This window comes from Phlebotomus papatasi, unplaced genomic scaffold, assembly GCF_024763615.1.
Source record: "Phlebotomus papatasi isolate M1 unplaced genomic scaffold, Ppap_2.1 HiC_scaffold_338, whole genome shotgun sequence".
Classification (NCBI taxonomy): domain Eukaryota; kingdom Metazoa; phylum Arthropoda; class Insecta; order Diptera; family Psychodidae; genus Phlebotomus; species Phlebotomus papatasi.
In genome coordinates, this window is record NW_026604556.1 from 4,824 (window position 1) to 21,951 (window position 17,128).

The 17,128-nt window shown below is 34.1% G+C and overlaps 1 protein-coding gene across 1 annotated transcript; it reads left to right on the plus strand.

Annotated features, from left to right (window-relative positions):
- Window positions 1-425: 425 nt before the first annotated feature.
- On the plus strand, window positions 426-4,221 carry LOC129809144 (uncharacterized; the record flags this gene model as incomplete). Its single annotated transcript, XM_055858953.1, has 4 exons — window positions 426-962; window positions 1,032-1,494; window positions 1,588-1,707; window positions 2,509-4,221. Coding segments are annotated over exons 1-4 (2,668 nt in total), but the record flags the coding sequence as incomplete, so codon positions are not given.
- Window positions 4,222-17,128: the final 12,907 nt, after the last annotated feature.

Sequence of the window (17,128 nt, forward strand, 5' to 3'; positions counted from 1 at the left end):
CACCTGAAATATGATCTTCTGCACACGTGCAATAAAAATTCTCATAGAAAATGCAAAATTGTGAAATAATTTCCTGGAAAAGCATCATTTGCGAAGAATGAAATTGGACACTTTTCCTCTGCATGGACTAAGCTTATCGCGAAGACACTGCTGAATTTTTCGCGATTGCAACTTTTTCTTGGAAACAGTAAATTCCATTCCCCCTTGAAATATGATCCTTTGCACACGTGCAATAAAAAGTGTAATAGAAATTGCAAAATTGCGAAATAATTTCCTGGAAAAGCATCATTTGCAAAAAATGAAATTGGACACTTTTCCTCTGCATGGACTAAGCTTATCGCGAAGACAACACTGAATTTTCGCGATCGCGACTTTTTTCTTGGAATAAGAAATTCTAATCCCACGTGCAATTGAAATTAGAGATTTTTGTCTGGACATAGTTTGTCCATTCTGTGGGAAAATGCATTTTCGCGATAGATGAATGTGAGTATAAAAACCCATCGCGGAATGCAATTCTGTCACAGTCGCTGCAATTTTAGTGAATACACTATCTCGTACTCTACAAGTGAAAAAGTGAAGTTCTAGTGAAAATGAGTGGTGGAAATTTGAAAGTTGTGATTGAACTTCTTGCCCAAGAGAAATCAGAAATTGAATTACTCAATTTCCTATTCAAAGACAAAAATGTGATGGAGCTGGTTGACATGCTGGCCAAAGGTGATGAAGTATTATCTGCTGCAATCTTGACAAAAATGAAGTCTGATATGGAACAAGGGTTGGAACTACAGATCAGTGATAAGAAGAAGCTCGTGAAAAACTTATGCGGACAACCGATGACTGAGAGATTAACGGAGCTGTTAAATGAGATTTTGTTCTTCACCAAGGGCAATAATCAACATGTTCAGACTGGCGGTGGAAATATAGATGATAATATACTTGAAGCGGGGATATCTCATAATATGACGGTATGTACAGATTCCCTAACTAATCTACATATAGTGAGATATAAAATAAATAAAATTATTTAATTCAAGGAACAGGGAGCTACAAACGGAGCACTTGAGACAGTTGCTGTTGAAGACGTCGCTGAAACTAATACGGAGGAAAGGGAATCTTCAGAACCCTTTGAAGAAGATTTGGTTAAATTTCTTCAAAAAACCAAGTCTTTCAGCAAGCGTTTTAACACCACCCAAGTTGAACTGAGTTTCCAACTAAAATGTCCTACCTCAGATACCTGTATGGATTGGCTGGAAAAGGCTTTCAGCAAGGTGATTGCAACCGTCCAGGCGGAAGGAAATCCAGGGGACAAAGTAATCTTCGAAATATGTCTTAAAGGGGATTCAACCAATAAGCCCATATTTTTGGGACTACGTCCTCTGGGCTCTTTGACAGCAGATGCTGTATTTGCAGCCATGGAAAAAGTACATCAAAGTACAACAGTTTTCAGCGAAGCCGATGTCCTAAGTGTTAGAGCATATTTGATACATCAAATGGTAGGTAAGCAATCAATTATTTTGCTTTTTGTTTGTTTGTTTTATTTGTGAGTATCATCATATAGTAATATTTGTTTTCGATTACATTATTCTACAGGGCGTGGAAAACGTCATTATCCAGGAAGGATGAATCTGGCGGAGATGAGGAGGTTCAAGCAGAAGAGCATAATAGATATCTCCGGAACATCTAATTGCCTACCAACATCACTTTTTGTTGGTAAGTGCCTCCTAATTAATGATCATGAAGAACGGAAAAAACAGTTACATCGTATAAGACGTTATCCCAGTGCCCTCAAAAAGGAAGTTTCACAATTAATTAAAAATGTAGGTGGGCCTTTTAGTGAAGAGGGTTCATACGGGCTCGATTTCGTCAATAGATTTAATAAAAAATTTGGAAAACAATATAGAATCAATATTTATGATGATGCGGGGAATTTTGAAAGTATAGCATACAAATCGCGGAGGACCAAGGAAAATCAAAACAAAGTAATTAATCTATTTTATGATACAGATGAACGGCATTATTTCTGTATTAAATCTGTCAAGGGTTTTTTTGATTTCAATTATCAATGCAATATTTGTGACACTTTATATAATAACAGTCATATTTGCCCTGAAACCTGCAAATATTGTACAAATACTCCACCATGTCCATCTGTCAGGGATATGATCCCATGTACTTCATGCAACAGATCTTTCAAGGGCATCAATTGCTATCAATATCATCTTCTTAATGGGGTGTGTAATCGTATGAAAATGTGTGATCAATGTTTCGTCATGATTGACCCTTCCACCCCACACAATTGTGATTCACGCACTTGTGATATTTGCTTCAAAGTTTGTCCGCTTCCACACTATTGCTATATGCAAGAGTATAAGAAAAAAGTTTCCAGAGAATATACCCTTATTTTCTATGATTTTGAGTCAGAGTTTGTAGATATAGGAAATGGATTTTCAAAACATGTTCCGAATCTTTGTGTGTCATATACTGTATGTCACTTGTGCAACAATTCTTTAGATTCAAACTGCACTAATTGCTCCCCCGTGGAACATGTTTTTGAGAGCGACAGCAGCGGATCAGCGGTAGCAAAATTTTTGGATTATGTACTTACTTTTAGACCTATGCCCACTGTTGCTATCGCTCACAATGCCAAAGGCTACGATGGGCAGTTCATACTCGAAGAGCTGTGCCAGAGGGAAGAGAAGATCGAACCTGTTTTACAAGGTTGCAAAATATTATTTGCAAAAGTTAAGGGGGTCACATTTCTTGACTCTCTCTCCTTTATTCCCTTCCCTCTGTCACAATTCTCAAAGAGTTTTGGACTGCCCGAATGCGATAAGGGATATTATCCCTATAAATTCAACACCATGGAAAACCGCTCTTATATTGGACCTTATCCTCCAATTGAAATGTACCCAATCGAATCTATGACCTCCCAGCAATATACTGAGTTTCTAGAATGGTATGAGCAAGTCAAAGAACTCCCCTTTGACAACCGTAAAGAGCTCATCCATTACTGCCGCCAAGATGTTAAAATCCTCATGATGGGATGCCTCAACTTTATGCATTCCTTCATTGAAACTACATCTTTGAATCCATTCTTGCAGGCTATCACCATAGCTGACGCTGTGATGAAAGCCTACAGGAAAAATTACCTTACTCCCAATACCCTTGCTATTACTCCCAAAAACAATTATAATTCCAATTTCCTTCAAATGCAGAGCAAAATTTCTTTGAAATGGCTCGTGTATATGAAGGAAACTTCCCATCCTAATATAAAGTATGAGGTCAAAATTCGCGGTTCTCGATATATTGCTGATGGATATGATGAGGCCTCTAACACTGTGTATAGTTTTGAGGGTTGTTTCTTCCATGGGCATACATGCTTTTTAAATAGAGGGCATGCATTCTCGAAAAAGCCCAATGATAACATGCAGAGTCGTTATGAGGCTACTCTAAAACGATTGGATCACATTCGTCAATTGGGGTATAATCTTGTTTCAATATGGGAGTGTGAATTCCGTCGGATGTTAGAATCGGACCCTGTGCTTGCGGAGAGACTGAACAATCATCCTGAAGTCGTAGACTCGGGATTTGATTTGCGATCAGCGGTTTACGGGGGCCGAACTGAGGTATTCCGCACATATTACAAATGTCGCCCCGGGGATAAAATTTATTACTATGACTTTACGTCTCTCTACCCGTGGGCGAACAAATATTCGAAGTATTTTGTCGGGCACCCAAAAATTATCAAAGATATTCCAAGTCAGGAGGAAGTATTGAAGCATGACGGTGTGGTGAAATGCACCATTCTCCCACCAAAAGGCCTTTACATCCCCTGTCTTCCCTTTAGGTGCAATAACCGACTCTTCTTCCCTCTCTGTCGAAAATGTGCGGAAGATCTCAATACTGATCGATGTCTCCATTCAGACGATGAGAGATCCCTCACAGGAATATGGTCCATTGATGAAGTCCGTCTTGCAATTGATCATGGATACGTGATCACCAAGTGCTTTGAAGTCTGGTCATACAGAACTTCTCAATACAATCGCGAGACGGGTGAACGTGGACTATTTGCTGATTACGTCGATAATTTTCTCAAAATTAAGCAGGAAGCTAGTGGATGGCCCCCGGGAGTTGAATCCGAGTCTGATAAAGATAATTATATCCGCGAATTCTTTGAAAATGAGGGTATACAGCTTGATAAAGAAAACATACGTGTTAACAAAGGTATGCGTTCCCTTGCAAAAATAATGTTGAACAGTTTGTGGGGCAGATTCATAATGCGGGAGAATTTTACAAAAACTACAATCTGCAATTCTTCTGAGGAGTTGAATGATCTTCTCTCATCTGAAGCTATTGAGGTTGTACATTTTTATCCCGTAAGTGATACTCAAATTTTTGTTTCATGGAAGCACATTCATGATTCTGAGCCTCCATCGAAATACGTAAATATGGGTGTCGGAATCTGTACCACAACCAATGCAAGGATCAGGCTGTACTCTGTATTATCAAAGATAGGAAATAATATTTTATATTGTGACACGGATTCAGTCATCTACATAGTCCCTGCAGGGGAAGAGAATCCTCTTTCCACCGGTAAATTTTTGGGAGAATTAACTGATGAATTGGCTGATTTCGGTGAGGGAGCCTTCATCGAAGAATTCGTGAGCACAGGGCCAAAAGCGTATGGCTTGAAAATCTATTCCCCATCTACAAACTCTTACAAATACAAAGTAGCGTGCAAGGGGATAACACTAAACAAGACTGTCGACAGAGATATAAATTTTGAAAGTTTAAAGTCCTTGGTCCTCTGCGACGATAAAGAAATTAAAGTAACTTATTCAAACAAAATTCAACGTCAGAAATATTTTAAAATTGTATCTGGACCCTCTTCAAAAACAGCCCAATTTACTTTAATAAAGCGCCGTTGCATTGAAAATAATGAAACTTTACCATTTGGATTTTAGTTTTATATATGGAATAAGATTTTATTTTTAATTTTTGTAAATAGATTATATCGGTTGAATAATTATTTTATATATCAGTAGAATAGGGTATATACTTTTAAATTTTGTTTAATAAATGTTTTTATATTGAAAATAAATATCTTTCAATGTCCACTGAATTGCAACGTTGATGTTTTTCCACTTTGAGTAGTTTACGATGTGAGGAAAAGACAGCAAGTATAAGAATATTTTTCTTTATTTTTAAAATCATAAAATTACATTTTATCCTTATCCAAATTTGTGGATGAATAAATTTTTTCAATATAGAAACTTATTTCGGTAAATAATCTGAAGTAATTTATCGGTGAACGATGTTCTACATGAGGTGAAAATGAAGTAGCTTCGAGTTTATTTACTCCTGCTATTTTACATGTTTGTATATAATTCTCAAAATATTGTTTAATATAATTCTGAATTGAATGATTATAAATCAGAGTAACATTTATGAAATATTTTAAATTCATGAGACATTCAAATTCTTTTTCGTTTAAGAGAATTGTATTTCCATTTTGAGACAGCATTATTGGCTTCATATTTTCAACTTGAATGAAATTAAATTCCAAATTTTCAAATCTTGAATTTATATATCCAGCGTGCATGAAGTCTGTTTCTCCATTCTTCAGGATATCTCTGATATTCGCCTCGCTGGAACACAGCATATTCCATGACTTTTGGGTAAAGTAAACAGTGTCAGATCCAAGCCAATAGTTTGTTGCAGAAATTTTCACGATCGGTGTAAATTCATGACTCCAGAATCCAACAGTGACAAAAGTAGTATTCAGATCATTTAAAAAGTACGTATATCCATTTAGAATAGTCATCTCAGTCAGTGGTCTAGGTTCCTTTTCCATAAATGGTCCAATATCCATGGAAATTGTCTCTGCAGCTGAACCCTGATCTGAAGTTCCTTCTTCTACATGTCCAGATTTCTTGTTTGAAGATTGTTTCGGTGTTATCTTTTTTTCACTTTGGTTTTTAGCAACTTTTTTACTCTTTTTAGTCTGAACAATCTTTCCCATCTTGGATTGTGTGTTACCCATAACTTCACTCTTTGAATTCTAGTGACAAACTGACAAAAGTCCTTATTTGATTTTATTGATATACGTTTCTGAAAAGTTTTTGTATTTTCCGATCATTTGTATGTGTATTTGTGCCAAATATTCGGAGAAATTCGGACATAGACTTTCCTTTTGATCGAAAATACGCATACATACAGCAATATTGCCCACACACTGATGAAAACTCTGCCTGAAGTTGCTTCTTATTGTAAATAAGTATTCTATTCCGAAAATTTTGTCTTATAAATCGTGCTAAATATTTATTTTTTAGAAAACGGCCATATGAATCAAAAATTTCAACTGGATTATTATCTGTAGGAAGATAAATTGCAATCCAATGTTTACCGGGATGATGAGAAGGGGCCGTGTTGACGATGATTATAGAAGGAAATTTAACATTATATTTGGGAAGTTTGTCTATAGGATAAACTCCACCAAAAAGTTTTCTTGTGTAACTATTGTCAAGCAATTTCTCCCTGATTTGAAGAGTATTCATGATCAAATAATTTATTGCATTATCAATACCGCCTATTTATACTTATTGCCAAATACACCAAGTAAGGCTTTCAAAATATTGTGAAATTCCACTCATCAAGACATTTTTTCCGTGTTGCCTTCCTCCGTCTGAAGGAATCAACTTCTTGCACTCTGCATACTCATTCCCATATGATAGCGAGTGCGAAAAGGTCTCATATTGCATTTGCATTTTTCCTCACTTGGACAGTGCATAGAGGAAAAATATTCTGAAGAATCTCACCTAAAATTTCATTTAACATCTCAAAAAGTTCAAAGCTCAAAAAGTTCAAGATGGCTACATCTAAAGCTCACAGCGTAAAGTCCAATATGGAGTCTGAAATGGATCAGATTTCAAACAACTGCATCGTACTCCATAGCCAATGAAAACGCTTCCCCAAACAGTATCGTGCTTTATAACCAATGAAAATGCTTCCCCAACAGTATTGTGCTCCATACCCACAAACAAGCCACGCCCCCAAAACAGTATCGTGCTTTATAACCAATCAAAATGCTTCCTGCAACGGTATTGTGCTCCATATCCACATACAAAGCCACGCCCCCAAAACAGTATCGTGCTTTATAGCCAATCAAAATGCTTCCTGCAACGGTATTGTGCTCCATATCCACATACAAAGCCACGCCCCCAAAACAGTATCGTGCTTTATAGCCAATCAAAATGCTTCCTGCAACGGTATTGTGCTCCATATCCACATACAAAGCCACGCCCCCAAAACAGTATCGTGCTTTATAGCCAATCAAAATTCTTCCCCCATCAGTATTGTGCACCATATCCACAGACAAGCCACGCCCATAAATCAGTATTGTGCTCCATATTCAGTTAAAATAATTAACAAAAATGGTGAAGAGCGGGAGGAGGGGAGGAGCGCGGAGCGGGGAAACAGGCCTGCACGTAGACCACACACCAGAGTTATCGACATGCCGGCACAAAACAGTATCGTGCTCCATGGAAAGCCACGCCCCCAAAACAGTACTCTGCTTTATGCTTACTACTCCCGTGTATTTATAATTATTTAAAGTTTAACTTTTTTAAAGGTAAAAGGCTAAAAAATGACTCAACCAATTTTAATAAGTTTTGCTTCATTGTCAGGTACTTGAATTTTTATTTTTTAACAAGACTGAACCGTTAAAGAACTGGTTATTTTAAGCTCATCATTTATTGTACTTCTCGAACAACACAGAGAAAGCTGTATAATCCCTCGATTTTAAGTTAATAGTTTATTGCCTAATGTTTGCTTGAGAAACCAAATTAAAAAAAATGATAGAAAAAATTACTTTTTGTATTTTTTGTTTTTGCAAGTGAGTTCCCTGTAATCCGCAAATTTTATTTATATATTTCAAAACAATTAATTAATTTTATTTCATATAAATAAATAATTGTTTTTCAAAAGTTGATCATTTTTGATGCGTCAAAAGTTTGTTGCCTCATTTGAAAAACTAATTCAAAATAGTCAAAAAAATTCAACCAATTTAAGGTAAACCGGTTATATTTTGAGTTTATGTCATTTGTGAATCAAATGGTGGGTTTGCACATTTCTAAAGTTTTAAATGGTCAACAAATTCATAGAAAAGTGAGGATGGATAACAAGAAATAAAGTCTGTCTTTGTTAATTTATAATTTAGGTCAAAAATAGCAAGTTACAAAAAGTTAAAAGATGGGAAATCGTCCAGAGATATTGCCGGAATGAATCTGCGTCCTTAATTGCCAAATTTTATGGGGGGCACCCCAATCCCCCTCATAAATTGAACCTGCGACCATTAACATGCTTCTCATTTTCCCAAACCCCTCCCCTTCCCCTCCAAAACCCTGTTTTTGGGATTGTTCTAAAACGCGTCGTACTATTTTTTTTATTTTTGGATTATATTTTAGAGATTACATTTCGTTATTATCCATCTGACACAGGGTAAGGGGGCCTAGCACTGGGACATTAGTTTAAGAACCAGCTTTAGGCACTATTTTAGGCCCTATCAGTAAGATTTGAATGTTATAGGTCTTAATTAAGGACAGGATTTTCCACGGGCGTCAATGGTGGACGATGAAATTGTCTCTGGCACCTGGGATTTTTAATTCCAATATTATAAAAACGGATGAAGTAACAACCGGAATATGTTTTGATTAACCAGTGATAACGATTGAACACTTCAAAAATGCAAAAAATATCGTGCAAAATCTTCCCAAAAATAAATAAAAACAGATATTTTAGATTTACAACTTGTTTAATTTAATCACTGCACAATACTCTACACACAGCACAGCTTTGCATAATTTATATTAGTATAAAAATAACAACAAAAAAAAAACATTGAAATCACTATAGAAAGGTTTTCAAAACTATAAAAACAATCAATTCTCTTGGAAAATATTCGGGCTATAATCCACGCTTAACTGGTCAGACGGGATACGAAAATATACTTGAATCTTTTCTATTAACGGCTTTTCAAATTCAAAGGTTAAAAGAAGGCGTATTTCTTATCCGAATGGTATCATGTTTGGGCTAGTTGGGAAGGTCTTGGAATTTCCGATGAAACTGAACCGATTTCAATCGGTAATAAACCGATTCATTACTTGTTCATAAGCGATAACTAATTTTTATCCGAAATTCAATCATTTTACTCCTAAGGCGTATTTATGAACCGATAAATGATTTTTGTCCGAAAATCAAGTTTATTACTCCTAAAATTATTTTGTGAGATCTTTTGAGTTTTTCGTGAATCGTTTTAAATCGGTAGAGAACCTGTATAATGGTAAATGATGCGAAATTACTTTTGAAGTATAGCATAAGTCACGATTTCGACCAGTTCGCAAAGTCTGGTACGCTCATGTGCAAAATGTTCATAATTAAGTTTGGGCTTTTCGATCTTTTTTCTCACAAGTTTCTTAGGAAAACCATTTAATAATTTTATTAATCTAGCTAGACAAATAATGCGAAAATACTTTTGGGGTATAGATGATCATCAAAGTCACGAGTTCCAGTGTTTCGCAAAACAAAGACCCTTATACTACTATTTTTTAATATTAATCAAAAGGTTTTTTTTTCAATAAAAGCCGATTCATTTGGCTGTGTAAAAAAACCATTTGTTTTCTCTTATAATGTATAAAAAGTTATACATCAGTATTTAAAATCTAATTTATAACTAGAAACGAATATAGGAGGAAGAATATGAGGAAATATTAAATATAGTTTTTCATATGACACTGACTGCAGCTGAATACTTTGATATTTAAAAAAGAAAAATAACAAAAAACCTGTTTATTAAGCATAAAAGAGTAAGTTATTCAAAAAGTTGCAGCTAAATATTACAGTCACATAATAAAAGATAAGAGTTATTGAGCTTAAGTCTAATGTTTAAGTTCTCTGTCAATATAATGTATGATAAAATCGATAGAACTAATCGATTTTGTATACTATCTATTACGATAATTCAGATAATTCCCATCTTGTGAGAGAAAAGCAAGTTCCACTAATGAACTACATATACGATATACCATTTCTTTGTAGTGCTCATCAAGGTAACAAGCCAAATGTCTTCTACTCTCACTCGTGTTCTACGCAAACAATTTTTTTCTGATTCTCATATTTAATTACCATCCATCTGGTACTATTTGTCTGTACTGGAAATGATGACTTAAATTGACACAGACGTGTGAGAAAAGCACCTAATATAGCAATAATAGTATGGTGCTGTGTGAAGTGTCAAATTGCAGACTATCGCAATTAGTCATTGCGCTAAAATGATGAACAAATAAGTAATTGGAATTATGGTAATAAAAATAGATATTCCCCAGCAGAGCAATTTAGAAAGAAAATCCTGGTATAATTGCACCTACAGCCATAAAGGTGATAAGATTTAAAACTCAACAATTTTCGTGCTCATATCTTTCTATTATTTTTCTCTACTTTGTGAGCGAACAATTTTGAAAAAGAATGTTTAGTGGACGAGTAGGTAGGTACGTTACATTCTTTACCAATTTGAAAAAAATGGGATTTAATTAATGAGAAAATTAATGAGAATATTTAATGAGAAAATTCCCATTAAATATTTCAAATGAACTTCAAATCCTCATTGATTTTGTGATAAAGAAAGATAGGGTCTTGTCGATCGAAAATTTCATATACGAACAAAACGTTTAAAAGACCATGATTTGCAGTATTTTTTGCAAATAATTTTCAACGTATTTTACTAAATTATACTTAAAAAAATAAATACATTTCCACACAATTAAAAATTAAAGAGTATATTTCACACTGAATTAAGGCAATTATGGGTGAATTAGAAAGGTTTTTGAATAAATAACGTTGACAAATTTAAACCGCCAATGAAATAATGCAGTGAGACGGTTTTTAAGCCTTTTTGTTTTATTTTAAAATGAAACTTAATTAGTGATCAACTTTTATTTTCAATTTCATAATGCAATAACAATGAGCTTGATAAATTATAAATAAAAAAGAATATTTTCAATTCAATTCAATTCAATGCAATTTTATGCTTTTTAAATTGGTTTTTGACATGTATTCATTATTATTGTTAAAATGTGATGAAATCAAATTTATTATAGTCTCTTGCCATTGTAATAAAATCAATAAACTTTTTTATTTAATATTTTATTGAGACAAAAGTCGAAGCGCAATTAAAACTTTAAGAGTTTATTATTATGACACATTGAATAAAATCTCACGAATATAGTTACTGAAGTTTCCATTTAAAAGAAAAGTTCAGTAGAAAAGTTAGAGAGCTTTTTCACACTATAAAAAACTTTGCTATATTACACAATATTTCAAATTATTAAAACTATTCAATACCAACGGGTTTTTACTATGTAGCTTTACCGAAGATATAGAATTTGTGAATCGTCCTTTGTAGAATGAAATTTAATTAAAAATTGAATTAAATTAATTAATTAATTTAATTTTATTACAAATTTTAATTTTCAAAAATTAAAAATTTTTGAACTATGGAAAGACTTTCAAAATTTGCACACATATATTTCTCATATGTCTTTAATAAATCTGACCTATTTATGGACAATATATTTTGATATCCTAAGTCACATATTTCCTGAAAAAAAAAATAAGTGTTCGAAGCCAGAGTATGTGAGAAGCCTGAGGACCTTCCTTTAGTTAATTAATATAAACGAGAAAAATATGAAATAAAAATAGATTTCTTTAAACCAGTGATAACGTAAACATGAAACCTGCGAAACAGGCTTTTCGTAAGAGGTAGATAGGTATTAGGTGAGATTCTTAACAATCTCACCTACTATAATCCTAACAAAATTTCATGTCCTCCGATCGCGCTCAAACTTGGCCAAAATGTGTTTCGCCACTTCCTGATTCCGAATATATATGTGGCTAAGTTACGTTCCCGGCCGGCCGGCCGGCCGGCCGTCCGGCCGCTCTTTGGAGCTTAATAGCTCCTAAACTAAAAAAGATATCGACTTGTGGTTTTCGGCAAAGGTTAAATATCGTATGAAAATTGCAACATGGTGCATTGACCCCCACCCCCCACCCCTCCTTCCGCCATTTTGAAGACCCCCCTTTTTTTGTTTTCTCAATAGCTCCGCCCCTATGGCATCGACCGGGCTCAAATTTTAGTATGTTATAGCTGGGCCTTAGAGCTTTCCATCAATACCAAACTTAAGGTCCCCCGACCCCCCTGACCCGAGCTATAAGGGTCCAAAAAAAATTTCTTAAAATGGCCATAACTCCGGTTCTAATTGTCAGAATTTAAAAAGTGAGGGCTTTTTGGAAAGCTCTCCTGAAATGCCACTTCCCCTTCTAACATCGCAAGTCCATAAAACCACCACTAGGGGCGCTATTATTAAAAAGAAAATTTTTAAATCTTAAAAGTTAAATAACTCAAAAATTCCTTATGCAATCGGGCTGAAATTTTAGTATGTTGTAGCCGTTGATTATACCTATCAAACAAAAAAAACCTTAAGTCGATCCATAACCCCTGACCCGAGCTATAAGGGGTCAAAGTTCGAACATTGACCGGCCTCTATCTCCGGTTCTAATTAACATATCGACATAAATTTTACCTTTTTGGTTTCGTCTCGATGAACACTTTCAGATGGAAGTTCAAAAAGTCACCACAGGTGGCGCTGTGATAGCGTCAAAATTCATCGAAATTCAAAGTAATTTTTCTCAAAAACGGCATTGTGCAAGTTAATGAAATTTTAGTATGTTGTAGTCCAGTCTAAGACGTTTCCAAAATGGTGCGTATGTGCGCTGTGGTTTAAATAGAACCGGAGATATGAGGGGTCAAAGTTTACGAGATTCAAAAAATCATATCTCCGGTTCTATGTGACCGATTTTGATGAATGAGGGCTTAAACGAAAGATCTCACCAAATGCTACAACTTTCTAGAACATTTGAACTTCGTGGGACCAACACCAGGGGCGCCACAGTCGAAAAACCAATTTCAATATCACATAACCTTAATTATATCGACTGTCGCTGAACCGATTTTGATGATTACTTCGACATAACTATAGAGGACATTTGTCTCTACATTTCGTCCATACATCATTTTCCGGTCAGACTACGCTATCACTCCGATTTTGCCGTTTAAGTGTGAAAAAATTGATTTTTCCCATAATAACGCTTTGAAATCACTCAGATGCCAATTTGACTGCCTCTACTCCACCAAGACACTTAAAATATGGTTTTAAATGGAAAGTCCCACAGAATACAACAATTCTTTGATATAGTTGAAGTTCAACAAATGACTACTTGGGGCACTCTGGATGAAAAAACGAGTTAAGAAACAAAAAACCTCGATTATCTTGGCTTCTGAGTAATCGATGAGATCATGTTCTATGGAAAAATTATAGAGAACATTCTGGTCTACATTTCACCCATATAACACTTTTCTGTCAGTTCATCCAAATCCTTGATATTTTGGTTTAAATACAAAATTTGTATAATTTCACGAATTTGATTCAAGATAACTGAATAGCGTCTCCCAACTTCAGCTCTAAATCGAATTTGCATGCACTCCGAGTTAGCTCACGTTAAGAATCTCACCTACATAAGCCGGTTAGGATTATCTGTCCCTTTTATTTTAATATTCTTTTCATATTTTTATCATGCATATTACAGAGGGTCCTGGGATTTTATGCTTTTATCAGCGCAACCTAACTGTATGCAAATAAACTCCTAACTGTATGCAATTTTTTACGTAATAAATTTGAAATTCATTCCTCATAAACGTTAGCGTCGTAAATCAGCCGAAAAATGGGCGAAGAAAATGTTTTGCATACATTACGGCATTTCTGTAATTATTCGAGAGAAATTTCCTTCACATATAGCAAGGTGGGGTAACTGGATCGTTTTCCGAATAGTGCTACTTAAACGCTTGTTTTCAGACCGATGAAATTCTTTTTTACTTCTTCTAAATCCATAGCATTATTCACTGTTTCATTCAGAAACATAATATAAAAAAATATCAAAAATATTAAAGAAAATTTATAAAATAATAATAATACTGAAATACGTCAGCATACACTAACTGGGTCGTCTTTTCGCTAATTCACTTTCAATTAAACCTTTGGATTTAAAATACTTTTTCCACAAAGAAAAAAAAACAATAAATGTTTTCAATCAACCAGCTGTCATTAGCGAAAATATTACTGACTAGAAAATTTTTAGTGAAGAACCCAGTTAGCACAAGATTGAAATGAGTCGATTACACTCTCTTATTTAATGGATAAAAATATTATTTTTGCTTTTTCTCAAACTTGAATTATATATTATATATATATATTATCTATTATATATTATATTATATATACAATATATAATTATATTTATATATTATATATATTATCTATATTATGTTACTGTAGCGACTATATTACGGAAATAAAAATAAAAATATTATTTTAAGTGGATTAGGGATAAACGATCCAGATAGCGAAGCGCCCGGATTAACGCACTTGACTATATGTAATTTTTTCTAGGAGCATATAATGTCATTACGTGTGTGATTTTTGTTTTGGTTCTGAAAATGTGCATAATCCCGGGATTATTTGTATTTCTTTTTCAATTTTTAAAATTGAAATGGTGGTAATAAAACACTCATCTGTTTACTTCATAACATTTTAAAATAAAAAACAGAAAAGTTTGACATATGTTTGTGATTTATGGCCTCTACGCTCTAGAGAAATTTATGTCCGTATGGAAGAGCTTTACCTACACAAGCATAAGAAATTTGCTTCAATGAGCCTTATCAGAAGTAGATTTTGATTCTCCAATAGTGTCTTGGATAAAAAGTAAATGGAACTCTATTTCCACAAAAACTCGTTGAAGTTCGAAGAATTCAATTCAATTTATTTAAGAATTCAAATTCAAGTGAGGAAAAAAACAGAACAACGACTATTACTTTTCTTTTCCCATTATTTAATCACTCCCTAATCACTGAGTAACTTTTTTGCCAGTTTTCTAGTGTGATATTTGATAAATTTTCCCCATCTTTTGTTGGTAAATTTAGTGTGAAAATTCGAAATTGAATTTGAATTCTTCGAACATCAACGACTTTTTGTGCAAATACAGTTCCATTTACTTTTTATCCAAGACACTATTGCAGAATCAAAATCTACTTGTTTACATTTACACTCATTCTGTAGTTTTACTTATATTCAGGCACAAAAATCACCCCTTTGAAAGCTCTGCATGGTTGTTTTCGAAATTTGGCATTCAGACTGTATATTAACTGATTTTTTTATTGATTTTGAATTTCTCAGTGAGTATTTGGTACATGTATCATGTTATACGTGAGATAAAGGAACATGAAGTGTTGCGAAATCTCAAGCATAAACGGTTTTCTGATTGAGAGTTATTCTGATTGAAAGTGCAATGTTTATGTGAAAAGAATTCAAGATCTAATAAGATAATGATGAACGAATATTTAAAAAAAGAATTCAAACGTCGTCGTCTGACTGAAGTTCGAAACATTTATTTATTTATTTTGATGTACCGGGCTATTTTGCCCATTATGTACATTTTCCAGTTTCCAAATTTTTATTCATATTACCAGATTACAATATGTTTAAGAAATATCTCTCTTCAGACGCTTTAATCATTTGCACCGGGCAAGACTCGAACTGACAATTTATTGTGACAGTCGACTTCGAAAAATTTCGAAATAAAATTGAAAATAAACCAGACTTTCTATTTTAGTCAAGACATTTTGCGAAAAGATATTTGCGAAAGCGCAGAGAAAATTTATCTCAGGAACAAACCACCAGGCAAGATTTCCCGAGATTCACTAGTGCATAGTACAGTGGGGTGCATTTCGAAATAAACCCATTTAGAAGCAACGGAGGCAGTCTTTGAGTTCGAGCAACAAAATTATTTAAATTTAGTCGACACATTTTACTGTGTTATGTAAAATTTTGTTGTTGGTTTATTCGTTAAATTTCTCACACTTTTCTGACAATAAAATTTTAGGAGAGAGAAAAGCTTTTCTGACGCACTTTAGATAAAATCATTTTAATTTAATGTGTCACTCCAACAATTACTCCAGTTGTAATTAGTCTTTATTTAAAGGGTATTTGAAGAGTCTTGCGATAAGATTCCAAGTCACATTCCTGAGTGATATGATGTGGCTTTTTTTATTGAGCGCGAAATCAATGGGCGTCTCAAGTACATATCAACAATCTCTGAACTTTATCAATCTGGGTAGATTGTTTTATCAAACAAAGGGAGAAAAACATTATTTTAAAAGTTATACGTTCTATTATGTATTGTATGGATCGTGAGGTGTGTAAAAAAATCAAATACCTGTGACTTTTTGAGTTGAGCATAAAAAATTCTCAGTCTATATTGAAGTATATTTTTTTGTAGATAAAATTTAATTGGAAATTTCCGTGAAATATTGGCCATCAATTTACTCGATGCCATTCCTCCTTCCACGTACCACCTTGTCTCATATGAAAGCGTGTTCAATGGGGGATTTATGAGGAAAATGTTTGGCTCATTTGTTGAAAATGAAATCAATAAATTCATTAAGTCAATCACTCTCTCTATAGCCTTTCGAATACTATTGAATGGGGTGTGCGACTTTATGCAAGACACGAAGGAGAAATTGTGGGTTGAGTGACAATTTAGTGATATTACGTGATGGCAATAAAAGTATGAGACGCTTTTACTATTATTGCCACTATTTTGCGAGTAATTCGCTCATCCTATTGAGTCACAGGTCGAATATTTTGGGGAGAAAATCCCATCTAATGGAAAATTGCTTGTATATACGATAAGTGTGCAATTGAACAGGGTACTCAATAAAGATGATTTTAGTACGTTTTTCATGACAAAAAGAAAAAACTCTTTTCCATTCACTTCCATAAAACGTGTTCAACATGAAGGGATCAAGTGAAAATATATTTTTGATAATTTTATTTATGATTACCTGAAGACTTAATTGATCGCATGGAGTTGCCCCATTTGAAAATTGGTGTTGGTTGTTGAAGTTGAGGTGCACCCGGACCGACTCCTGTTATCATTTCCACCTTGCCTATTTTATGAAAGACAA